Raw genomic sequence first — 26061 nt, forward strand, 5'->3', positions numbered from 1 at the left:
TGAAAAGAATTTTATAATTTTAAACCCGGAAAGGACCTTAGGAAATGTGTAAGCAATGCAACACTTTGGCCAAACAAAAATTTATGCAGTTAAACTCAGTCTACTCTACCCTCCTTCTGCTCCTAGCACCCCGCCCCAGCCCTGCAGCCCTGAGGGGTTCAGTTAGTTACAGATCTGGACACAAAAGTCCTAGAGGATTTGCACAACTGCAGTAGCTTGATTGAGGTTTTCCTTCACACCATGGCAAAAAGTAAAGAAAAAACATACTGAGATGGAAAGGAATGTGTCTGGGACAGGAACCATAAATAGACTCTTGGCCAATTGTGTATTAATATTTCAAAGTTATGTAAAACATCCTTGGAAATGTAGCTTCATTGGCCTACACTGTTCCTCATTAAATGCTGTCTAACTAGTAAAAAGTGCCACGTTGCAGCTTTACTTATCTGATTCTAAAGATGAAAATGCAAGTCTTGAGTGCTTGGACAGGTAGTATCACACAATTCAGAATTCTTTTGGTTAACTTTGTTATACAAATTTTTGATCTTGCTGAAATTAGCAAATCTTGGGTCTACAGTTTCCCAGCATCAGAGTCGTTTGTTGTTTGTCTGATTAGCGCTAACTAAAGAATATTATTTGCTGCTTTAAATTTCTCTTGAACCATATATTCATTCCCAGGTTTGATTGCAACCCTGATGCCACTTTCCCTGAAAATAGCTGTTAGGATAAAGCAAATGTTTGCATTCTTAGCTCTGTAGAAAGTTACAAGAGTTTTGAACACATTGTATTATTGGTAGATTGCTCCTTTTACTCACCACAGAGATTGTCCAGACAGTTGTCGTTACTGGGGCAGGCACTGCATGTGGATCCTTTTTTATATGGCCAGGTTGGGTAATTGCCTCTGTGAAGTAGAGGAAAACTGTCCATTAGGAGAGTTTTTGGTTTCTTTTTTTTTTTCCAATTGCAATTTATTATGGTCCTTGGCTAAATCCTAGGATGAAAGTCTGCAGATTCAGAGGGTTGGTAAGAGAAGAGGAGAGGGCGAAGCAGAAATGGAAACCTGCTAATATTTGCAGAGTTCATTCTAGGTGCCTGTGTTTAGGAACCTATGTCTTAATCATCTCAGTTAATTCTTAAGACAACTCGGGGAAGAAGTTATTTTTATTTCTGTTTTACAGATAAGGAAACTAAACCTCTAAAAAATAAAGTAACTTGCCAAAAATCACAAGGTACAGATGTCAGAGTCAGAACGAAACCTAGATTTGTCTGATTTCAGAGCAGTACTCCCTCTACTTACTGTCTGGCCTATGTGATCACTGCCATCCAAAAAACTGTCTGTCTGAGAAAAGCCATCATGACCCACATTTTTGTTCTCCTCAGTCTAGCAAACCTCCATAGTTTTTATTGGATGGGAGCCATTTGGCTGGGGAAAGGGCTTTCCAAAAGAATATAACAAGAGGGCTTCCCTGGTGGCGCAGTGGTTGGGAGTCCGCCTGCCGATGCAGGGGACACGGGTTCGTGCCCTGGTCCGGGAAGATCCCACATGCTGCAGAGCGGCTGGGCCCGTGAGCCATGGCCGCTGAGCCTGCGCGTCCGGAGCCTGTGCTCCGCAACGGGAGAGGCCACAACAGTGAGAAGCCCGCGTACCGCAAAAAAAAAAAAAAAAAAAATATATATATATATATATATAAAACAAGAAATATGGGGTCGTTTCTAAAATGCAATTTGTTTTCACATAAAAGATGTGATATGAATAACAGATAATAATTACTGAATACTCTTCGTGTCCTAGGCAGTGTTCTAAGTATCCTCGAATGAATCAATCTTCACAATAACCCTATGAGGAAGATACTATAATTTTTTTAATCCCCACAGCTAGAGGCTGAGGCACAGAATGTAAGTAATTGACCAAGATCACAGATTAGAAAATGAAATAATAACCAAACATTTTATATCCCCATGAATATCTCTGGAGTAGTAATGATGAAAGGCTGTACATTTATTTCAGTGAACCTGCCATTGCTCTAATCTTTTTTGGAACTCTACTTTTGGAAAGGAGTTCTTAACTTTTTCATGTCATGTACCCTGTGGCAGCCTGGTGGAGCGCATGGGCCCTTTCTCAAAATAGTTTAAAAATACCGAAAATAAAGTTCATAGGATTATAAAGGAAACAAATTAAGTTGAAATAGTTATTAACATGTTAAAAATATTTGTGATATACTAATATGTACTTCTCAAGTATTAGGTAAGAGCTAGCAGGGAGTCTAATAATTACAGTAATTTCAAGGTAGTGATAAAAACTATTTTGAGAGAGATGCAGCAACCACAAAGTGATATGAACATATCTGTGATAAAGATACAGGTAGTGCAGTACAGTCACAGCTATTGCTGATAAGGATTGGAGTGTTATCTTCATAAATGTTACTTTCAATAGAAGTTACTGAAAAAGATGTAACTTTTTTCTAATCCAAGTTCATGGACACCTCTCCCTTAATACTATGCGTTAATTTTCAGAGTTGAGACATTACTTTTTATTAAAACCTCATTTCCAACTAAAAAGATATGTTCAAATCTCGTTTGGCTCCAAATTAATTTAGGTTGTCTCAAATTTACCCTTCTGCTTATGTTACCCTGTGGAAAATAGTCAAAGGAATATAGTAGAGATTCTGATAATTATAAAAGATATCCAAAATGGACATTAATCATTGGAGTATCTTTCATTGTTAAAAAGCACAGTACTCATTGAGTCGTTAAATTCTAGAATGTTTTTGATGCAGTCGTTTATGCTGCTTCATACTTTAATTGTGCATTCCATACTTTAAAGAAGAGGGGAAAATTGCTACTTCAAAAACAAGCTAAAAACAAGGCAGTTGTGACTTCTAGGGAAATAGAATTCATCTTGGGAGAAACATGCTACTGGAAAGGCCTGACTTTTGTCTAGATGGGAATGATTAGGACAAAGATATCTACAGTCTCCCAAAGTAATAGAAATAAAGCAAAAATAAATGAGACCTAATCAAACTTACAAGCTTTTGCGCAGCAAAGGAGATCATAGACAAACGAAAAAACAAACTATGGACTGGGAGAAAATATTTGCAAATGATGCAACCGACGAAGGGAAGTTCATACAACTCAATAACAGCAACAACAAAAACAAAAAATGGGCAGAAGATCTAAATTGACATTTCTCCAAAGAACACATGGAGATGGCCAATAGGCACATGAAAAGATGCTCAAGATCACTAATGATTAGAGAAATGCAAACCAAACTGCAATGAGGTACCACCTCACACCGGTCAGAATGGCCATCATTAAAAAGTCTGCAAGTAATAAATGCTGGACAGGGTGTGGAGGAAGGGGAACCCTCCAACAGTGAGGGTTTACATTCCCTCACTGGGAATGTAAATTGGTGCAGCCACTATGGAAAACAGTATGGAGGGTACTCAAAAAACTAAAAATAGAGTTGCTATATTATCCAGCAATCCCACTCCTGGGCATATATCTGGACAGAACTATAATTCGAAAAGATACATGCACCCCAATGTTCATTGCAGCACTATATACAATAGCCAGGACATGGAAACAACCTAAATGTCCATCTATGATGAATGGATAAAGAAGATGGAAGATGTGGTGTGTATTTATATATATGGAATACTTCTCAGCCATAAAAGAAGAATGAAATAATGCCATTTGCAGCAACATGGAGGGACCTAGAGATTATCAAAGTAAGTCAAGTAAGTCAGAAAGAGAAAGACAAATACCATATACTATCACTTGTATTTGGAATCTAAAATATAACACAAACTTACCTACAAAACAGAAACAGACTCAAAGAGAACAGACTTGTGGTTGCCAAGAGCCAGTGGGGATGTCAGGGAGGGATGGAGTGGGAGTTTGGGATTAGCAGATGCAAACTATTACATACGTGTATAGCTGAATCACTTTGCTGTACACCAGAAACGAATACAACACTGTAAATCAACTATACTTCAATAAAATAAAAACACAGAAAGACAAAGGGACCTAAATATTCTGCCCAATAAAGAAGTAGGAAGTTTTAGTTTCCTTGGTTGCCTGTCAGGGCCTCAGTTGTCTTATCTGCAAAACAGGGGTAATACTAGAACTTACATTTTATGAAGATTAAATAAGTTTAATATATGCAAAGCACTTAGAACTGTGCTTAGTACATAGTAAGCTTTATACAAACGTTATGGCATTGTTTTTAATTATTGTAATCTGTTTAAAACTTCAGTGCCATGGAAAATGCTCATATGTAATTTTAAGTAAAAATAGAAAACGTGTATTTCCATCATCTCAGTTTTCTAAGTATGTGTACGATGCACAAGCACACATATATAAGTTTAAAGGAAGTGGGAGGAGAATGTCATGCGTCTTCCCATTTTCCAAAGGGAGAAAAATGATGTCTGTTTCAAAAACAAAACTGTCAAAAGTAAATGAAATAAGTTATATAAATTGAGAAATTCAATTCAGAATGGGTTTTTGTTCTGCTTTGAAAAGTTTTTAATAAGTTAATAAATATTAAGTGGAATATTAATCTTCCCATCTTGTGGTGTTATTACAATATCCAATTAATCTATGTCCCTGAAAACATTTTAGTTTTCCTACTCTTAAAAATGTGTTCGTGTGTGTGTGTTTATGTAGTGTTTATAAAGGTGTACACACAGACACACACAAACACAAACGCACATACAAAGAAAAAGGTATCAATGTAAATGGAGTAAATCTCTGGGCAGAGGAATTAAGGGTAACGTTAATTTTCTCTTTTAAACTTTTTTTATTACCCAGATTTATTTTCTATAATGAAGATAAATACTTTTAAAATAGTTTTTTTTTTCTTTTCCCAGAAAGAGGTTAATTTGGGCACTTACGCTGGTCCATAGTTGCATATAAAATGTGCTCCATTGCGAAGACTTTCAAAGCCAGCAACTCGAGAACAAAACTGTACTGCACAGCCAACTTTGTAACTATCTGCCCAAACAATCTGAAAGAAAATACAGATTGTTAAGAAGAGAGAGATACTAAAATGAACACTTGAGTATGATTAGGCCTTCGTAAACACAGGCATGTTAACTCTACTTAGGCAAAGCAGTTACCGCCAGGGAAGTTTTAGGTAGTCAGAATTTGGTTGGAAAGTGTGTGTGTGTGTGTGTGTGTGTGTGTGAGTGTGAGAGAGAGATAAACAAATAATTAAGCTAATTTTGACAGCTAGTGCAATGAAGAAATAAAACAGGCTAACAGGATAGAGAGTGACTGCTGGGGAGAAAGAGGGCTGCTTTCACTTGGATGTGCAGGGAAGGCATCTCGAGTGTGGAGGCAGCATTTGAGGTAAGGCCTGAATGATGAAGAGGCAGCGCTCAAAACATGCAGGAGACCAACTGATGGAGGAAGAGCATCCGTGCAGAGGGAGCCCTTGGGGCAAAGGCCCTGGCGTGGAGTCTGCTTGCGTGCAAGAGTGGCAGAAAGAAGGCAAGCAGAGGGGCTTCCCTGGTGGCGCAGTGGTTAAGGATCCACCTGCCAATGTAGAGGACCCGGGTTCGAGCCCTGATCCGGGAAGATGCCACATGCCGCGGAGCAACTAAGCCGGTGCACCACAACTACTGAGCCTGCACGCTAGAGCCCGCGAGCCACAACAACGGAGCCCGTGTGCCACAACTACTGAAGCCCGTGCAGCTAGAGCCTGTGAGCCACAACTACTGAGCCCACTTACCACAACTACTGAAGCCCACACGCCTAGAGCCCGTGAGCCACAACTACTGAAGCCCGTGTGCCTAGAGCCCATGCTCCACAACGAGAAGCCACCGCAAGGAGAAGCCCGCGCGCCACAACGAAGAGTAGCCCCCGCTCGCCGCAACTAGAGAAAGCCCACGCAGCAACGAAGACACAACGCAGCCAAAAATAAATAAAGGCAAGCGGAGCTGGGATCCAGGAGTTGGGGAAAATCACAGGCAATGAGGTCAGAGAGGAGCAGCTCATGGGGAATCTTGTAGTGGAGGGAGGGAGAGTCCCTTTTTCAGGTCTTAGGAAGGTCACTTTGGCTGCTAAACTAGATGGACTGAGAAGAACAAGGGTGAAAAGAGGGAGGGAATTCGGGAGACTGCTTCACTGGTACTGGAAAGAGCAGATGGTGACTCTCACTTCGGTGATGGTAGTGGGGTTCCCTAGAATTGACCAGGTTCATGGTTCAGCTTAGGGGTAAAGCTGAAAGAATTTGCTTTTGGTTTGAGGGTGGGGTAAGAGGGAGAGAGAAAAATCAAGTTAATGTTTGGGTCTGAGCAACATTTGCTGAGACGGGGAAAATGAGGGAAGGAGGAAGTGGGTGGGAACACAGACAAGGGGTTCTGTTCAGTTCCTGCTACTCTTGAGATGCCTGTCAGACGACCATCTGCCGGTCAGAAGACAGAGCATGGCTCGAGACACAAACCTGGAAGACGTGGGAATGGATTAGATCTTGTAAGCAAAGATAATAAACAACTAAATGAGAGCATGGGATAAAGAAAAAAAAGAAACAGCCAGCAAAACATTGAAAGGGAGTGGCTAGTGGCATAGGAGGGAAAGCAAGAACAGGGCCAGCTTCCAGGAGAGGGATGTGCTGTCCCACTGGACCCCGTGATCAGAAGGGCCCCATACCTGGTTTAATTCAGTGCTGCACGCATTTTAGCACTTTCAGTGGCACTTTTCCCATGATTTTTGAACAAGGGGATCCACGTTTTCATTTTGTATTAGGCCACACAAATTACACAGCTCATCCTAACTGAGACTGTTTGCTGTAATAGAAGGCTGAAGAAAACAGTAAAGTATTTTAAAAATCTAGTATGTGGGGGCTTCCCTGGTGGTGCACTTGTTGGGAGTCCGCCCACCCGCCGATGCAGGGGACACGGGTTTGTGCCCCAGTCCGGGAGGATCCCACATGCTGCGGAGCGGCTGGGCCCGTAAGCCATGGCCGCTGAGCCTGTGCGTCCGGAGCCTGTGCTCCGCAACGGGAGAGGCCACAACAGTGAGAGGCCCGGGTACCACAAGAAAAAAAAAAAATCTAGTGTGGATTTAAGCCAGCAATTAAATGCACTCCTTTTTACAGTGATACAAAATAGAATTTTAAATTATTTTTACATATATATATATTTAGCAACTTTGTGACTACTTGTACCAAATACAGGGAGATGAATGAGCTGGAGCCAGTGGGTGCCTTCACAAAATGTAGAGAAAAGCAGTCAAGAAACCATTAGGCTAGGGTTTTGAGCTCTGTGAAGGGGAAGCAGAGGGCGCTCAGGGAGTTTACAGCAGGGATCCTGCTCTGAGTTAGTGAGGCGGAAGCTGAAAGTGAGCTGGTCCGGGAGGCCAGAGAAGGTTCCCAGCAGAGGGCACACCTGTGCGAACCAACCCCGAGGTGGGAAAGACTCACAGAACTGAGACAAGGCTGGTGTGTCTGCTGAAAAAGGTCAAATTTACTCAAAAAAAAGAAAAAAAAAATCAATTAAGAACAGCTCTCTGGGGAGAGAGTGTAGAGTAGGGGAAGAGGGTTAGGATGGAGGCAGCTCCTCCAAGGCTCGTGGATGGAGTAGGAGGTGGGGGAGGAGCTAGAGAGGGCTGGGCAGTGTCGGGGGGCGGGGGGGGGCGGGACACTTTCCATTCTGTCCTCCTCCTTGTGTGACAACTGGGGAGGAGCTACGGAGGCAGGTACTGGTCTCCCACAGAGGATCAGTGCTCTCCTTTGGTGAAGGACGGCCCTCCCTGGTTGAGGTGGGGTGTCTCCCTTCCCATCTCACACCCTGGAATCCCCTGCAGGGAACTCCAGGTAACCAAGTAAATCAGGCCTCTATCTCCCCGAGAGCACCTAGTTTTATGGCCATTCATTCTCAGGTTTGATGCTTGTACTTTAATTTCCCAATCATTTTTGTATTTATTTTTATATTTCTTCATTTCTATTCACTGCATCTCAAAGTGACTTCCTCTGGGGTGCTTTGTTTAAAATGCAGATTTCTGGGCCCATCTCAGTCCTACTGCATGAGAGTCACTGGAATTGTCCTTGAAATCTGTATTTTTTTAAACCTGAGATATAACTGACATACAAAATTATATTAGTTGCAGGTGTACAATACTGAATCAGTGATTCAGTATTTGTATATATTGCAAAATGGCCACCACAATAGCTAGTTAACACCTATTACTACATATGGTTACAAGTTTTTTCTTGTGATGAGAACTTTTAAGATATACTCTTAGCAATTTTCAAATACATAATACAGTATTGTTAACTCTAGTCACCATGCTGTACATTACATCCCCAGGACTTATTTATCTTAAAACTGGAAGTTTGTACCTTTTGACCACGTTCACCCATTTCACTCATCCCCCACCTCTGGCAACCACCAATCTGTTTTCTAAGAGTTCGTTTTATTTTTTTAAGATTCCACACATAAATGAGATCATATGGTATTTGACTCCGTCTGTCTGACTTACTTCACTTAGCATAATACCGGTAGATCTATCCATGCTAATGACAGGATTTCCTTAAGGAAAATGTAGTCTATTTATATACACACAGGCACACACACCCATATTGGAACATTATTCAGCGAAAAAGTTTCTCTATTTTAACAAGTTTCTCAGGTGATTCTTATGCATGCTAATGGGCCATGTTGGGAGTACAATCGCCTGAGTCAATCATTTTATATTCTGATCCTCTGGTCTTTGAGCACTTTCCTCCAGTGTTGTATCTCAAGTGTCAAGTACTCTTAATCTTTGGGTTCCTCCCACACACACTTAATGCTTTATGCTATTTCTTTTATTCTACTTTCTTTTACATTTCTGATCTCTCTTTTCCAAGACAGTGCAAATGTTAGTTACCATTCGTCTTGTGTTTTAGTTGGGCTCTCTTTAAATCAGGTTGTAATTAACATAGAGGCCATCCGTTTTAGGTTATGAATTTTGACAAAAGCATGTAGTTGTGCAGCCGCCACCACATTCAATACCTAGAACATTTCCCCAAAAGCTCTCTTGTGCCCCTTTGTGGTCAGCTCCTACCCCCAGCCCCTGGCAATCACTAATCTATTTTCTGTCCTTGTGGTTTCGCCTTTTCCAGAATGTTACATAAGTGGAATCAGTTTAAATGTAGCTTTTTCAATCTGGCTTCTTTCACTAAGCATAAGCATTTGAGATTCACTCATGTTGTTGAATTCATTACTAGTCACTCTCCTTTTCATTGCCGAGTAATATTTATTGCATGGATTTATCAGTTTATCCATCCATTCAAGTTGGCCTCTTTTTAATAGCTTCATGGGCATTCAGTTTCTGGGTTCAACTCTGTGGGCTCTGGGGTTACAAAGACCAAGTTTATATTTCAGCTCAGCCACCCACTGTGTGACCTTGGCCTCAGCTTCCTCGTCTATTAAATGAGGGTAACACCACCTACTCCACAGGCTTATTTTGACATTCTAAATGGGCTAATAAGAAAGTGATTAGAACAGCTTATGGAACATAGCAAGCTCTCAGCAGATGTTCATGTTTTATTCTCTTATGACTAATTTTCTTCTGCTTTAAAACTTTTGAAACTTTTTTAATCAGGTAGATTCCTGTTGCATGTTTTCATTTTTTCATATGGTAAACAAAAAGAATTTTAAAAAATTAAGAGCTACTCACTGAGAATTTTCCTAGTGGCCGGTAGTGTTCAGCATGTTACATGCAACATGTTTAACCTCATAACAAATCTATAAATACATACTGCCCCAATTTTTCCTAGATGAGGGGTGGAACTTAATGCTACTTGACCACAAAGTGCTGTGAGGACAGTCCATGCCCTAAGCAAGATGCTTCCAGAGTGCTCTCCTTTTTAGCAGAATCAGGAAACTATACCTAACAAAAACATTGCATCTGGGGAACCCAACCCAGTGGGGGCAGGCATGTCTCTTCCTTCTAGCTAACAACCCCTATACACCATCTTCCCCTTTCAATTCTCAGTATGAGTCCATCTGACTCATTATCAGTAATATGCAACATGTACAAAATCAGCTAGACAAACTGAAACATCGCACACTTCCGTTCGTTCTGGGAGGGTGTAAAAATAAAAATTTCAACGGGTGGGGATAAAAAGAAATGAGATCAATAGTGCCATCTAGTGGGCATTATTAGCACTATCAAACCTGAGCTGCTGCCCACCCAGCTATTTTTTTTTTTACTATTTATTTAGTTATTTGGCTGCACTGGGTCTTAGTTGTGGCACGCGGGATCTTTTAGTCACGGCACGTGGGATCTAGTTCCCTGAGCAGGTTAATTTCCAGCATGAATTTAAAATGGTCCCCTGCATTGGGAGCGTGGAGTCTTAGCCACTGGACCACCAGAGGAGTCCACCGCCCAGCTTTTTAAGTCAAACTATTCCCAAACTTTACAAAGATGAACTGTCGGCAACAAAATATCTAAGCTAAATAATCTTCCATATCAATACACCAGAATTCTTCCACAATTGAAATCTCTAGTGAAGACAGAACTAAAGCGTTGAGTTAACATGTCAAGAAATATCACACTTTAATGAAGTAATAATGCATCTGGGGACTTCCCTGGTGGTGCAGTGGTTAAGAATACGTCTGCCAATGCAGTGGACATGCACGGAGCAACTAAGCCCGTGCGCCACAGCTAGAGCCTGTGCACCACAGCTAGAGCCTGTGTGCCACAACTACTGAACCCTGTGCACCACAACTACTGAGCCCACGCACCCCGACTACTGAAGCCCGTGCGCTCTAGGGCCCACATGCCACAACTACAGAGCCCGGGTGCTGCAACTACTGAAGCTCACACACCTGGAGGCCATGCTCTGCAACGAGAAGCCACTGAAATGAGAAGCCTGCACACCGCAGTGAAGAGTAGCCCCCACTCGCCGCAACTAAAGAAAGCCCACGCACAGCAAAGAAGACCCAATGCAGCCAAAAAAAAAAAAAAAAAAAATGCATCTGAATCTATTGTCTTTACTCTGTACAACCACTGCTCACTGGCCAAAATCTGAAAATAGCTTGCTTTTTATTAACAATTAACATGAGGGTAAGTGGGAAGTTATAAATACCCACTTGAGGTAATTTCCAGCATGAATTTAAAATGGCAACTGAGTAATCTTGGACCTCCTAGCAAGATTTCTTGCAAGGATAAAAACAAGAAGTCTTCAATCAAGCTGTCAGAGCCTTCTTCCAATTGATGGAAAAACAGCTCATGGAAGAAATCTAAACTTTGTTCAATGACTACTAAGTACTACTACTTTACTAGATAAGCAACATATCTTATATCTGAATCCCAACTCTTCCTCTTACTAGCTAAATGACACTGGGGTAACAACTTCTTGACCCCTCTGGGCCTGTTTATTCATCTATGGATAATAGCATCTCTTAGAGGTGGGTGGTGAGAGTTGAATGAGATCTTACATGTAGAGAACGAAGTACCACATTCATTTAAAAAGTAGTTGCTGGTGCTGTCTCTTCCCAGACCCAGAGGTCCCTGGACATCCTCTCCCTCATTTGAGTTGGGGGGTAGACTGTAGTGGTCTCTTAAAGAGAACAGGTTAGGATCACTCACTTTGGCTCTGCTACCTGTCTGAAAGGAACTGGATTTTAGGAAATGTTTTATGTCCCAAATATTAGCCCTCTTTTTTTTCCCCTAAATGCAAGAGGAAGATTTACAAGTAAGCTCTGTTAATTTGGGAAGGGCCATCTCTGAGATCTCAGGCCTCTATGACATATAATGAAGTTTCCTCCTCTTGTTTTGACTTCCTGGAATGATGGACATGAAGTGTCTTTTAACTTGCAGGGTTTAGGAGACTGTTGTCAATTTAACAGTCTTTGGATCACTGTGTATTTGGTGGGTTAAGCTGCTTGCCATTCTTCTGAAATGCCAAGTTCATTTGTACACATTGTACACCTTCTACACCTTGTTAATTTTGCCTGGAGTTCTTTTTACATTCCTTTTTATTTGACAAACTCTCACTCAGTTTAAGAACCAACTTACATGTCTCCTGCTGTATGAACAAGTCCTGTGTCTCCATACCTCCCTTTGGCCAGGTCAGTTGCTCTGTCCCCATTGCTCCCATGGCACCTTGTCAGTTTCTCCGAGCTGCACTAGCTATATGCTATAACACATCCACTTACACACGTCTCTTCCAAATAAAAGTCACCTCCTAAGGGTCAGGGGCCATTCCCAGCTGTGTCCCTCATTCCCTGCCCCACAAGCCATTTCTCCTCCCTCTCACTTCTCTGCGATCGTACTCCCGAGTAAAATCTTAGCACGTAAGCTATTATCTCAGGCTCTGTTTTTTCAGGAGTCTGGACTAAAACGCATGACCTGTACCTTACAAAGTGCCTAGAATAGGGGAGAAGCTTAAACACTGACTGAGAGTCAGCACCTTCAGACTGACAATTACTCCTGGAGATTAATACCATAGTGCATAATGGCACCAGATACCACTTGTAGGCACTCTGGATTTAGCTTTCTTGCCCTTTAGGATTTGTGGGAATCCAATGAAATTTATTTTCTGGTTTATTTGTTAATATAAACCAAAATTGATGGCTTATTGGGCAAGTCTAGGGGAGACCTTACTTATATTTCCAAGAAAGGGACCAAGCCTACTGATGATTTCATAGCTCCTCCTTGATTACAATAACCTTAAGATGAAAATTTCACTGACATCAACCCTTTCCCTCTCATTATAACAATTTCCTGTAACTGTGCCAAACGTGTTTCATCTATACCACCACCAGTGAGGTCAGTATCTTTATAAGGCTGAACTATATTGAGTTTTTCTACCAACATTTTGCTCTTAAAAACACCTAATATTCCAAGTTAACTGGCTTGTTAGAAATGCTTTTGCTCTCAGACATCATTTCAACAATTTTTTTCTACGTTAAAAACCAGTCAAACATAGGTTCACTACTTTTAGTTATTGGTTTGACAAGGACCGCCAGGAAATAAAATAAATAAAATGTGGCCAGTATAGGGAGGCAGTATATTAAGAAGATTATAGAAGACTTTTCCTAGGGATTTGTTTCCACCATGTTGCAAATGTGAGTTAGAGTTAGGAAGCCAAAAACAGCTTGAATTTAAAAAAAAAAAAAGAAAGAAAAAATCTCATCGAGAAGCTCTGAATGTGGCTATTGACACTAATACTGTAGATGTGGGTACAGGGTAGCTACAGGATTATTTGTACAAATTTATATGTTGACCTCTCCACTGGGTCTGGGACTTTTTTTTCGTCTTCATGTGGCACATCATAGATTCTTAGTCCATGTTTGAAAGACTAAGAGGATATGGAAGCATCAACTATTATTACCATAATTTTTTTTTCTTTTGGCCACACTGCGCAGCATGCGGATCTTCCCCGACCAGGGATCGAACCCATGCCCCCCTGCAGTGGAAGCACAGAGTCTTTACTACGGGACCAACAGGGAAGTCCCCTTCAATTCTTATTGATGCTTCTGTCTGAGAGGCTTATTTCTCCCAGTTTTATAGTCCCAGAACAATTGACTCAAATTTCCTAGAGAACTCGTACCTGGAATAAATCCATTTACTCATAAGGTCCTTTGATTGCTCACAAATGGCACAAAATACCACGGGAAAACAGGTGTGATCAAAATTATTCAAAGGCTGTGCAGATTGGTGGGCCTCACATTTTACCTATGTCCATGTAACTACACTCTTCAAGCACTATCTCCTCTGGTATTGGAGTCTGTTCCATTTATTTATTATTTATTTATTTATTTATTTATTTTGCGGTACGCGGGCCTCTCACTGCTGTGGCCTCTCCCGTTGCAGAGCACAGGCTCCGGACGCGCAGGCTCAGTGGCCATGGCTCACGGGCCCAGCCGCTCCGCAGCACGTGGGATCTTCCCGGACCGGGGCACGAACCCGTGTCCCCTGCATCGGCAGGCGGACTCGCAACCACTGCGCCACCAGGAAGCCCTCCATTTATTTATTTTTAAAGTAAGCCTGTAACCCCTACTCTCTCATATTTACAGGGACACTAGCTTACTCTATATTTTTCTTAACACCAGATTCCAGCTTTCTCCTCACCCTTGAAACGACGGCTTCCAGAGAATATAAGGTAGATACTTACCTGAGTATAATGGCCACAGACCTTGTCACATTTCCGAGTCTTGAAGTCATAGTACTGAATTTCGTTGTACCAGTCTGTGACGGCTGAAGACACAGAAAAGAGGTACAGAGACCCAGTCCAGAGGTTTTCTCCCAGTGAAGTGAAATTTGGGTGCAGCTTGTGGGGTAGCTTCAGCTGTATGTTATGTGCAAACTGACAGTTCCTTGCCCATGCTTTTGCAATTTGGGCTAGTACTGGGTCCCAAGTCTGCAGAAATAAATACGAAACACTAGGAGGGTCAAGAATGGAGCCTGTTACCCAACCCTGTAACCACAGTGAGCAAAGTGGGAATTTGCATGGGAGGTGAGGCACGATGTCCAGAATGGAGAAGGACCACGAACATGTAGGTCCTCCGTATGTGGAGGATCATATTGTGGTCTTCAAGTTTTGACTAGCGTTAGTGGGAGACACAATAATCTAGTTTCGAGGAATTTAGAATCAAAGTGAGTGACACAGAACAACATTTCACTGAAGGTCTATTATGTTGCAAAATAACATGCTGGTTTCACATATTTTCTGTAATTTCATACCTACAATAGCCCCTATCGTAAGAAGCTCAGAAAGGTTAAAAACCAGGCCAAAGCCACAGACCTAGGATTCAAACCCAAGCCTGACTGAATCAAAATCCTAGCCTTTCCCCCAGATGCCCTGCGGCCTCCCTGAGACAGTCAGTACTCTGCCGGCAACAAAAAAAAGTCAACTTAGAGACAAAAAACGAAACCAAAAAAACCTCACAAAAATTAACAGGCAAAAAAGAGACATAAATTGCACCTGAGGACGTGTGCAAAGGACGTGTCCAAAAAGAGAAGTAAAACATACTTGCTTTATAACAAGAACTGAGTAGGCAGAGAGAAATTGGGTTCGTTTTGATCGCAGGTGGTGAATTTAAAGCACACCTTCATCACCACGAGAGCACTGGTCAGGATTACCAAGGATTCACCACCAAAATCAATCCACATTAGCTGTTTTTGACTGACTTCTGCCACAAGCCCTCATGTTTTTCTTACCATGTATAGCATATCACTGGCTTTTGGAGTCACTTCTGATCGGAACTTGTTGTGCATTCGAACACAGTCTTTGATGAAATCTTCATTTTCGATATCTGGCAAAGTATTTGCTGGAGAGGAAGAACTGGAGACCACAGAGAGCATCCAGGGTGTCACAGCAAGTGCGACTCGCATGCTCAGACTGTCTGGCATGGAGACCCGGAGGCTGGAATCCAGAGGCACTGCAGGTCCCGAGGGTCGGTGAGCCGGTTTTACAAAGCACAGTCGACTTCAGCTTTGAGAAAACGGAAAGCAGAACATGAGTTCATCACAAGTGTGAAGAAAAGGGTTTCTCCATATATGGTTTGCAGCTCGTTTTGTGCCCTTAACCCTGTCTTTTCGGTGGTTCTCAGTGACACAGCACCTATTGCAACATGGATTTTTACGAGGTTACATCAGACTTTCTTTTGAGTTGGGGGATGTTTCCAAAGGAAGTTCTGGAATCTCCAGAAATAATAGTCCCAATTTTTACTGAGGTTCTGGTGGTTAAACAAAAACATCTCTTATTTCAATAAAGGTCTTGCCAAATACTTTTTAAAAACATTTTTTTTGGAGTCACATCAGCACACCGTGGTTAGAATATCTGGTTAACATCATCGCTCGACCTAGAATTCATTCACAATGGTGAATGTGATGGGGTTAAGTCGATTTTGTCCATTCCCCTCCCCCAAATGAAAAAAACAGTTACGTGGACTTTTGGAGGCAGCTGGCTACTGCTGCCAATGGATTCCTAATTTTGCAGCCTTTGCTAAACTTCTGTCTGCTCTTCTCCTAGATCACAACACAGAGCCTATTTCCTGGCCCTTCAGAGGCATTAATCAATCTCCTTTGAAGCTTTAATATTAGCTTTGTCCACACTCCAAATTCTTGGCTTACCTAATTTTGACAGACCTGTTCATCTATACCGCCATGAAAATAATGGGACTGCTGCAGGCATTCTAGGACAATCTTCTGCTTCTCAAGATACATCCCTGTAGCGTGTTTCTCATGCCAGTTAGCTCCTGCGGCATTAGGTGTGCCCCATGCTTCTGTGCAGTGGCTGCAGCTGCCGCCTTGATTGACAAAGCCAGTGTGCATGTTAGGCTCCCCTATTCACCTCTATGTTCCCCAGGCGGTGTCAGCTATTCTACAAGTTCAAAGGATACAGCAACTCTCTACACGGTGACAGGCCACCTATGAGCTGACTTTCTCATCATCTTACATCGTTGTAACCGTTTGAATCCAGCTACTTTACTACCCCTCCCTGATGGACAGCCCCGCTGTATCACACATGATTGCCTTGCAGCCGTAGAAATGGTCTCAAAGCCACGAGAGGTTCTCTCAGACACCCCTTTAGGTAACCCAGCCTGACTTCTATTTTGTGATGGCTCCCGTCAATGAAGTTTCTTGGGAAACATAACTGGTTATGCTGCAGTTTCCCCTCGTGGGACGCCTGCTGCTCATTCTGATGCCACAGGAAAATCAGCCCAAGCTGCTGAGCTCATAGCTCTTACTAGAGCTTGTACCTTAGCAGAAGGGAAAACTGCCGCTATTTACACAGATTCCAGATGTGCTGCTGGAGTCTGCCTTGCTGTTGGCACAATTTGCAGATCCCGTGGCCTCTTAACTTCTGCAGGTAATCTTATTGCTAATGACCATATAGCAGCTGCCTTATTACAAGATATTCACCTCCCTTCTAAAACTGTTGTTCATTGTTCAGCCCATACCAAGGAAATGCTGTATCTTTAGGAAATGATCAGGCTGACAGAGTTGCTAAAATCCAGCTCAAAATGGACACCCTTGTTCCTTCTCTACCGAATTTTTAAACTTACTTGTATTCTTGACTGATTTTATCAACTGTTAAGCAAATGCCCCGCAGTCTGAAAGAGGCAAATGGGTGCAAAAGGGTGCTAAACAATTACCAGATGGATACATCAGGCCAAATGGACTTCCTATAGCACCCTTCCCTTTAACCTCTTGGCTTATATCCCATCAAGTGGGATGTATGTGCAGATGGGGGAGAATTAAGGAAATACAAGACAATTGGTTTTGCCCTGGCATCCATAAAATTTCTGACCAAAGTATTTCCCTGTGTACTACTTGTAAATCTCCCCAAATTTCTGGGAAATACCTGGGATACCCCCAAGAAATCCTCCAAGGGCCACATTCCCCTTTGTGGCACTCCAAATGAATTTTATAGATTTCCTCCCGCTTTAGGCTATTCTCACTGTTTGGCTGTTGTCTACATGTTTCGTGGATGGACTGAATCCTATTGGACTAGACGTGCCTCAACCACAACAGTGGTAAAGACATTAATAACTGAGGTTATTCCTCACTTTGGCATTCCTTTATGGACTGAATCAGATCAAGGAACTCATTTTACAACATAAAGCACTTGCTTGCAAAAACTCCAGGGTACTCATTACAATTTCAGACTCCATATCATCCTTAACCCTCAGGGAAAGTAGAACGTAAAAAATCTAGACATAAAAAAACTTTAGGAAAGATCTGTCAAGAAACTGGACTTAAATGGCCAGAAGCTTTGCCCTTGGCCGTTATAAAGATCCAGAATACTCCAAATAGGAGACATGGACTGACCCCTTTCAAAATGGTCTTTGGATACCCAATGTCCATTGGTATTTCTAAACCTTCCATTGCTGGGTTAAGTGAAGATTATGGGAACTTAGGTGAACAACCTGATGATATGACTAGCTAGATACAACAACAAATGTACATGAAGAAGGTAAAAGGGGCTTGGCTTCCATCAACTGATAAGCCTCGCCATCCTTTCGACCAGGAGACCAAGTGTACATCAAGGTCTTTAGAAGAAAACATGTGCTGTCACCTCCCTGGGAAGGACCTAATGAGGTACTGCCAACCACCTACACTGTCGTCAAAAGGAAAATCCTCCTGGATCCACGCAAGCCATGCCAACACAGGCCCAGAACATCCCTCTCAAGACAAGTGGGAGACAGATGCCCCAGGTGATTTTGAAAGATTTCCAGGGCCGATTCCCAGGCCCAGAAGCAGCCAGCGTCATGAAGCAGACAGCTTTTCCCAAGATCACAGATCAAGAAGCCTCACTTTCACCTATCTCCCTTTCCCCACTTTTAAGACTCCCTATACACACACATCAAAAAACAGAACACTTTTTCCTATTAACAAATCCTTTCTCTGCATTTATTAATCATTTATTAGAAGGCTAGCTGGAGAGCACTTGTCTCTATCTTATTTCTCCTCTAAGTCTCCACTCTGGGCTCGTTTTCAACCTGTGTTTTGTTCTTACTAACCCTCCCTTACCCCCTTATGCTAACTTACCAAACCCTGGCCACGCTAACTCAGCCTGAGTGTTGATTATGTCAACATGTGGATAGTGCAAAAGAGCCTGACCGAGTCTGGGTTCCTGCTGATGTGGACGTGGTGGGCTAAGTACGTAAGATGGATGAGCGGCAGGGTATGATATCCATGACAAGAAAATCATCACTCTGCATCTTCTTTTTTTTGCGATACGCGGGCCTCTCACTGTTGTGGCCTCTCCCGTTGCGGAGCACAGGCTCCGGATGCGCAGGCTCAGCGGCCATGGCTCACTGGCCCAGCCGCCCCGCGGCATGTGGGATCTTCCCGGACTGGGGCACGAACCTGTGTCCCCTGCATCGGCAGGCGGACTCTCAACCACTGCACCACCAGGGAAGCCCTCTGCATCTTCTTTTAGTGAGTCATTTGGGCCCCAGAAAAAAAATCTGTAGAAGCCCACAGACTGTCCCTTACCCAGATAAATAGGTGAAAAATTTTCCCTTTGCATTAAAAGCAAACATGACACTGGACCTTTCTTGGGTGACATACCAGGACAATATTGCAAATCAAATTCTGTGGTTTGATTCCATAGGTGACATCTTTAAACCTCGCAAGGAAACTGCAAATGACTCTAGCACCACCATTTTGGGAACAAATGTCTGCCAAATCACCACATGTTCCGGATGTCTCAGAGGTCACCCTCGTACAAGTCAGGATATTGCAGCTGCCCCCATGATCAAGCTGCCCCAAACCACAAACTATATACGGGTGGATCAAAAATCTGGACTTACTTTGGTTAGGTGACAGAAATAAGCTTTACAGCTGCCAAAACCAGACAACCGAACTCCTATATCAGCTATTTTGCAATCTGTTTCACTCTCACATGTCGACAGGAGCGCATGGAGAATGGAGGCGTTTGGACACTACAGCACCACTGGCAAAAGTCATGGAATACCCCTGGGAATTACAGCTTCCATTCTAACCTTGTCTGTATACCACTCTAGTCTTTTTATTTTGTGTGACAACCAATGTATAAAGGGTTCCTGACTAAATGGTCAGGACCATGTGGATTTGGATACCAGTCTCCTTCTGTCACCAAATACTCCACCCTAAATACCAGCCAAATTACAAACATGAGTTCCTTTGTTCATAAAGTTGTGCCACGTAGACATGCTTGCCGAGAAATCACAGGGAATCTGCTGCGTATCCCAGTCCCAATGTCTTTTCAGCACTGAGGGTCTTATTGCCAAGCTTTAAAGATTATGAATCGGAAAAAGGAATCTCTCTGCAGTAATGGAAGAAGAGTTCAATACTGCTGTGCAAACCCTGAAAATACTCCAATCAGAAGTTAATAGCTTAGGGCTTCCCTGGTGGCGCAGTGGTTGAGAGTCTGCCTGCCGGTGCAGGGGACACGGGTTCGGGCCCTGGTCTGGGAGGATCCCACATGCCGTGGAGCGGCTGGGCCCGTGAGCCACAGCTACTGAGCCTGCGCTTCTGGAGCCTGTGCTCCGCAGCAAGAGAGGCCGCGACAGTGAGAGGCCCGCGCACGGCGATGAAGAGTGGACCCCGCTCGCCGCAACTAGAGAAAGCCCTCGCACAGAAACGAAGACCCAACACAGCCAAAAATAAATAAATAAATAAATAGATAGATAGATAAAACACACACACACACACACAAACCAAACTGCTTGAAGATGGGAAATGAAATTTAAAAAAAGGGGGAGGTATTAATATCTAATGGCAACTCTTAAAAAGTAAAGAGAGAAAGATAAATACCGTATGCTAACACATATATATGGAATTTAAGAAAAAAAAATGTTATGAAGAACCTAGGGGTAAGACAGAAATAAAGACACAGACCTACTAGAGAATGGACTTGAGGATATGGGGAGGGAGAAGGGTAAGCTGGGACGAAGTGAGAGAGTGGCATGGACATATATACACTACCAAACTTAAGGTAGATAGCTAGTGGGAAGCAGCCGCATAGCACAGGGAGATCCGCTTGGTGCTTTGTTACCGCCTGGAGGGGTGGGATAGGGAGACGCAAGAGGGAAGAGATATGGGGACATATGTGTATGTATAACTGATTCACTTTGTTATAAAGCAGAAACTAACACACCATTGTAAAGCAATTATACTCCAATAAAGATGCAAAAAAAAAAGTAAAGAAACATTACAGAAACCTAAGGTGGAATTATTGTTGCCACTAAGATAAGGTAGAAGGCCCGCTGCAAGAAGGGGCTATCACCATAGCTAACTATAGTATAATATAAACTAGGTGTGGTAGACAGGAAAGAACCTGGCAAGGCCTGGTGGGTCAGTCTTCTTTGAGTCCCACTATCTCTAGATGTCCCAGCAAACACTTGTCTACCAAGCATTAACTCTTTCCATCTTCTTGTGGATTATCTTACTTCCCCTAGAAGTCCCAAACCTCCACCTCCTTTCTCCTTGGTCCAGGACATATATACCTCATCTTGCCTTACTACCTTTGTAATTTCTCATGCTTATGTGAATTCCCCATATGTACATGTTAAACTTGATTTTCTCCTCTTAATCTGCTTTTTGCCATTTTAGTTATATGACCAGCCAAAAAGAATCAAGAGGGGAAGGGGGTAACTTTCCCCTCCCCACAGATGCATGTGTGTAATATATGTGTGTGGAAGGGGGTGACAGAGCGTGCCCGTGAGAAAGGGGGGGCAAAGAGAGAACAGTACAAAGAATACTGGTCTCAATTTCAGATTTCAGTTTAAGCTCTGTTGCTAACTAGCTGTAAAACTTCGGATGAATTATCCAACTCTCTAATCCTGCCTGTTGACTGAAAGAGACTAAGAGGACCTTTTCTGTTATACCTTCTTAATCAGAGAGGGTTTAGGAGGATCAAATGAACTAGCTAACATATTAATTCAACACAACTAAATTCCTGCTCTGTGTATTCAAGTTAGTAATACAAGATAAAAACATAGTCACTGCCTTCAACAAGCCCACAGTGGTAAGAGCTGTGAGCTGGTGGTGACAAAGACGGGGAGAACTGAAGACCAGGGTAGAGGAGAACAAGGGCTAAGGACTCACAGGTGAGGATGCTTAACCCATTCTGGGAAAAGTAGAGATGGCTTCCTACATATAGCAGTGAGGTCTTCACTGAGCTGGGTTGGTGTTGATCAAATGAAAAAGGGATGGAGAGATGAAGGAAATTGGGGGGATAGGAACTGGATTTCTAGTTGTGAAGTTGGAAACATGATGTCATGGCAAGGATAGAGAAGAGCCAGTTCACATTCTCTCTATAAAGATGACTTCAAGTATTGCTTATGTCTGGTAGGAAACATGGTACCTGGCCTCATGGAATTTAGAATCCAAATGGTGCTTTTATGCCAATCAGGAAGAGCTGTAAGACTCAGATTAAGGAGGACTTCTGGATTCTGCCAGTGATTTGGATTTTATCACAAAACTGCTGGGAAATTACAGGAGAGATTTTTAGCTATAGGGCTATAGGTGGGGTGTAATCTGGTTTTAGAAAACACCAGTGTTTTAGAAAATCAAGAGATATGGAGAATGGAATGGGGTGGGGGAGGTATTAATATCTAATGGCAACTCTTAAAAAATAAAGAAACATTACAGAAACCTAAGGTGGAATTATTGTTGCCACACACATGCACAGAAAATCACCTCACAAGGTACTCATATATTATAATTTCAATATGTCCAGGCTGCCTAATTTATACCAGCATTCCTTTCCATTATATTGACCTAGGGTAAGCATCTCCTTGTGTGGGGTTCAGAGGCAACCTTGATCAAGGGAGTGACAATCAACAGTTAGACCTTCCTCCAGCTTGAGTTGGTAACCAGGCCTGAAGCCTGCTTTCCATCTTGTTCTGGGTCTCTGAACTAGATTGCCTGGGTTTTGAACACAAGAACAAGAGAGGTGAGAACTTGCAAGCAAGGAAATTCAGTGATGTTTTGTGGTTGCTTGAGCAAACCACATTGTACATGTACAACTCCCAAGAATGAGCAATATTATCTTGGTGATGAAATAAACTAATTACTTTTCTCTAATTTCCAAAAATAAGCAAAATGGAGTCTGCTATTACTGAGACCAATTTTTACATGATTATGCAGAGCAATTTAGCTCCTCAAAGCTACAACCCTCAAATTTCTTAATTCATACTACATTCCCACAACAAAAGCCCAAAGAAGTCATTTGCTCAGAACAACAGGAACTTTTGCTGTTTCAACAGGCTCACAACTTTGCCAAGTCTTTCCTTTTCTTATCTTGGGTCTTCACCATGATCTCCTTGAAAAGTATGTGTGTGTTAAGAAAGATTTGTTTTCAGGGTTTATCTCTGAATAGTGGCACTTTTTTATTCCTTTCTGTGTTTACATTTTTTGGTTTTTTACAATAAGCATATACTATCTTTTATAATTAGAAAATAAACTGAAATTTTTATTTCAGAGAACCATGGGATCTGTGTAATTGTTAAGAAAAGAAACCACAGGCCCAAAATGGAGTCACTTATGTTGAGCTCACGAAGACTTAATACCTAACCTAACTGCAGTTAGAACCTCCCCCAGAAATGTACTCTTAATTGCTCAGTCTGGAATTTTCTGGTCAGTGCCAATGAAGTCATCTGCCACATAGCCCCTTTTCCATCAGCCAAAAGAAGATGAGCTTTCCCTTTTGTACAGCTCCTCTGAGCTTCTCTCTGTTAGATGGGTTGCTGCCCAATTCATGAATTCTTGGATTAAGCCAGTTAGACCTTCACGTTTACTCAGCTGAATTTTACTCAGCTGAATTTTGTTACTTAACAGATTTGGTGGCAGTGACAGTGGGATCCAAAGTTATCTTCTGATGGCATTTAGGGACAAAGAGAAACACAGGTGTGGTACCCCATACAACCTTTGAGTTCACTGTCTTTCCTGTTATTTTCGAGGGCCATTGGTAAGTTCCTTTTGGTTTTAAGCTCCACTCTCTTTGCATGGAGCTCCCCATCTAACTGGTTTTCTGCAATTCCCTATTTGGTTGGAAACTCTGACCTTGGTTTTGTCTCCCAATCCCCAGATTCCATGGTGGTTACTGGCCAGAGTTGACTAGGTCCAACTTAAAAATCAAACTGAGTCTGAGGTTGGACTGGGTCCCACTTGAACTGGACTAAGTCCAGCAAAGTCTAGTTGATAATGGGAGAAACTTGAGAGTCACAAAAAGCTGCAAAAATGGTTGGCATGCATTGAGCATTTAAGAACTGTTACAGCACTCACCACTTAACCTGAAAACTCCTGTGTAGGGTAAGTTGGTCACAGAATGGGTTAGATTGACACTAGGTCACCCGCCAACCTCTAAAAAATTCCTGTGCGAGAAGGTACACTGTGAAACATCACACAATTTCCAACTCAGCAGCACACTTTTTAGATGTTAGTTTGATGCTGAGAGACCCAAAAGTTTAACTAACTAAATAAATCAAAAATGGGTTCCTTAAAATCCAGAGTTAAGTGCACTACCTTACGGCACACCTACCTATTTTATAGGTAAGAACTATTTGTCGTGGAAGCGCCAAGAATTTGGCTTGGTAACCATGAGGTTGGGGGTCAAACAGTTTGGCGGCTGGACAGAGATGTGGGTTAATCTCCATTTTCAGCCCAGGTCCTACCAAATTGCTGCCAGCTCTTGGGGAGTTACAACCTAGTTTACAATGGCCATGACAGAACATTCAGATTAGACAAGATCATTTAAAAAGTGCACTTGAAAGTAAGGGTTCCCAAATTAAGCAAGCAGAATGGGATACCTATTTTAATTAGTACACAGAGGAATCCAAAAGGCTTCAAAATTCCAAAATAGCTTCATGGGGGGAAAAAAAAAAGATTGTTGCAGAAGACAAATGAAGATTTAAAGACAGGAGATCATAAGTAAAAGCTCACCAAACCATTAGCTTTACAGGTACAACAGCTTCAGGGCCAAGCAACTAAAATACCTGGCCCCCCACAGGGCACATTCCTAGGAGCCCTGAATTAAAACACTGGCCTAGGGACTGTTGTTTTAGTTGTAATCAACTGGGACACTAGAAAAGAGGCTGCCCTTCAAGGGCCTATGATGATTTGTCAACATCAATTCAAATGCCTTCATAATCCACCCCTAAAGGTATGCCCCCTTTTAGGCCCCTTCCAGAACTGATGGGACTCCAAGACTCCAAAGGATTCCCTAGGAAAGTGCTATGCTATTTTCTTAAATAGCCAAGGGAAGTTAAAATTAAAATGAATAAGAAACCAGTCTGTAGAGGGGATTCCTGGAAAAACTGGCAGAAGCCAGTTGAAGGGTAAGAATTCTTACCACAATCTCCTGAATCTCTGTCATGCTCGGCTGAGACAGAAAAGTAAAATTTCACGTTGTCCCTTTCTTTCCAAATCCAGACCTATTGGTTATTGATGCTTCCTCTCCCAGGGACAACTACTGCATTCTCACTTGTCTAGTTTTGTGTCCTAAGAGCTTGGCTTGGCGTTCTGCCTGCCTTGGACAAGCAGGCTATTGGTTCTTTAGCTATCTATGGGAGTGACTCTAGATCTTGGGAAGGTGGTAACTTGCACACTAAGATGCCTTTTGGGTCCATGGAGTTATTTAATACTGCCAGAAATATTTATTGTCTGTTCCAGCTGAAACCTGGCAAGATATTTGAAAAGATTTAATAACTTTATTTTTATTTTATTTTTTTAACATCTTCATTGGAGTATAATTGTTTTACAATGTTGTGCTAGTTTCTGTTGTATAACAAAGTGAATCAGCTGTATGCATATGTATATCCCCATATCCCCTCCCTCTTGCGTCTCCCTCCCACCCCTCTCGGTGGTGGAAAAGCACCGAGCTGATCTCCCTGTGCTATGCAGTTTCTTCCCACTGGCTATCTATCTTACATTTGATAGAGTATATATGTCAATGTTACTCTCACTTCGTCCCAGCTTACCCTTCCCCCTCCCCGTGTCCTCAAGTCCATTCTCTAGGAGTCTGCCTTTATTCCTCTCCTGCCCCTAAGTTCATCAGAACCTTTTTTTTTTTTTAGATTCTATATATGTGTTAGCATACGGTATTTTTCTCTGAAAGGATTTAATAACTTTATGATCAGAAATTTGGCCAAATTGGAAACTGATATTCAGAGCCTAAAGGGATTTTTTTTTAAGCCTCCTCCTGTAAGCTAAAGTGAAACCACGTCCCCAGAGAGAAAGAAGAACTATTTAAAACCCTCATAAAAGGATTTTGGGTGGATCAACCTCTGGTGTCATTTAAGTTACAACCCAATTGCTTAAAGACAGTTGCTCTTAATTCCTTATCTCTAAACTCCTTGTAAAACTAGAAATGCAGTTTTGGAGACAGTTCAAAGTTCACTTATTCCTTTACCAATCCCAACCACCCACCCCCATCCCTCAGAGGTCTGTAAATATTAGCCTTGGGAAACCAAAGTCCTTCTTGGAGGAACTTGCATTCCTTCCCTGTGCTTTGAGATATAAATATTCTATAAACTTAAAGGAAGTAATTCTTGTTAGAAGGAAAACAAAAGGGGAAAAGGTAATTTGAAACTTGGGCAAATAGAAAAATCTTTTAAGTGCTTCTCCACAGATATA

At 42.2% G+C, this 26061-nt stretch overlaps 1 protein-coding gene across 1 annotated transcript in view; it reads right to left on the reverse strand.

Annotated features, from left to right (window-relative positions):
• The window catches only part of GLIPR1 (GLI pathogenesis related 1), a 42181-nt gene that overhangs the window by 3323 nt on the left and 12797 nt on the right, over positions 1 to 26061 (reverse strand). The window contains exons 2-5 of the mRNA XM_030866247.2: positions 15151 to 15424; positions 14105 to 14350; positions 4890 to 5002; positions 813 to 898 (exon numbers count right to left, since the gene is read on the reverse strand). Of these exons, the coding sequence (XP_030722107.1) occupies positions 813 to 898; positions 4890 to 5002; positions 14105 to 14350; positions 15151 to 15342 (637 nt within the window). The 5' untranslated portion in view covers positions 15343 to 15424. The remainder of the gene's footprint in view (positions 1 to 812; positions 899 to 4889; positions 5003 to 14104; positions 14351 to 15150; positions 15425 to 26061) is intronic.

Source organism: Globicephala melas, chromosome 10 (assembly GCF_963455315.2).
Source record: "Globicephala melas chromosome 10, mGloMel1.2, whole genome shotgun sequence".
Classification (NCBI taxonomy): Eukaryota; Metazoa; Chordata; class Mammalia; order Artiodactyla; family Delphinidae; genus Globicephala; species Globicephala melas.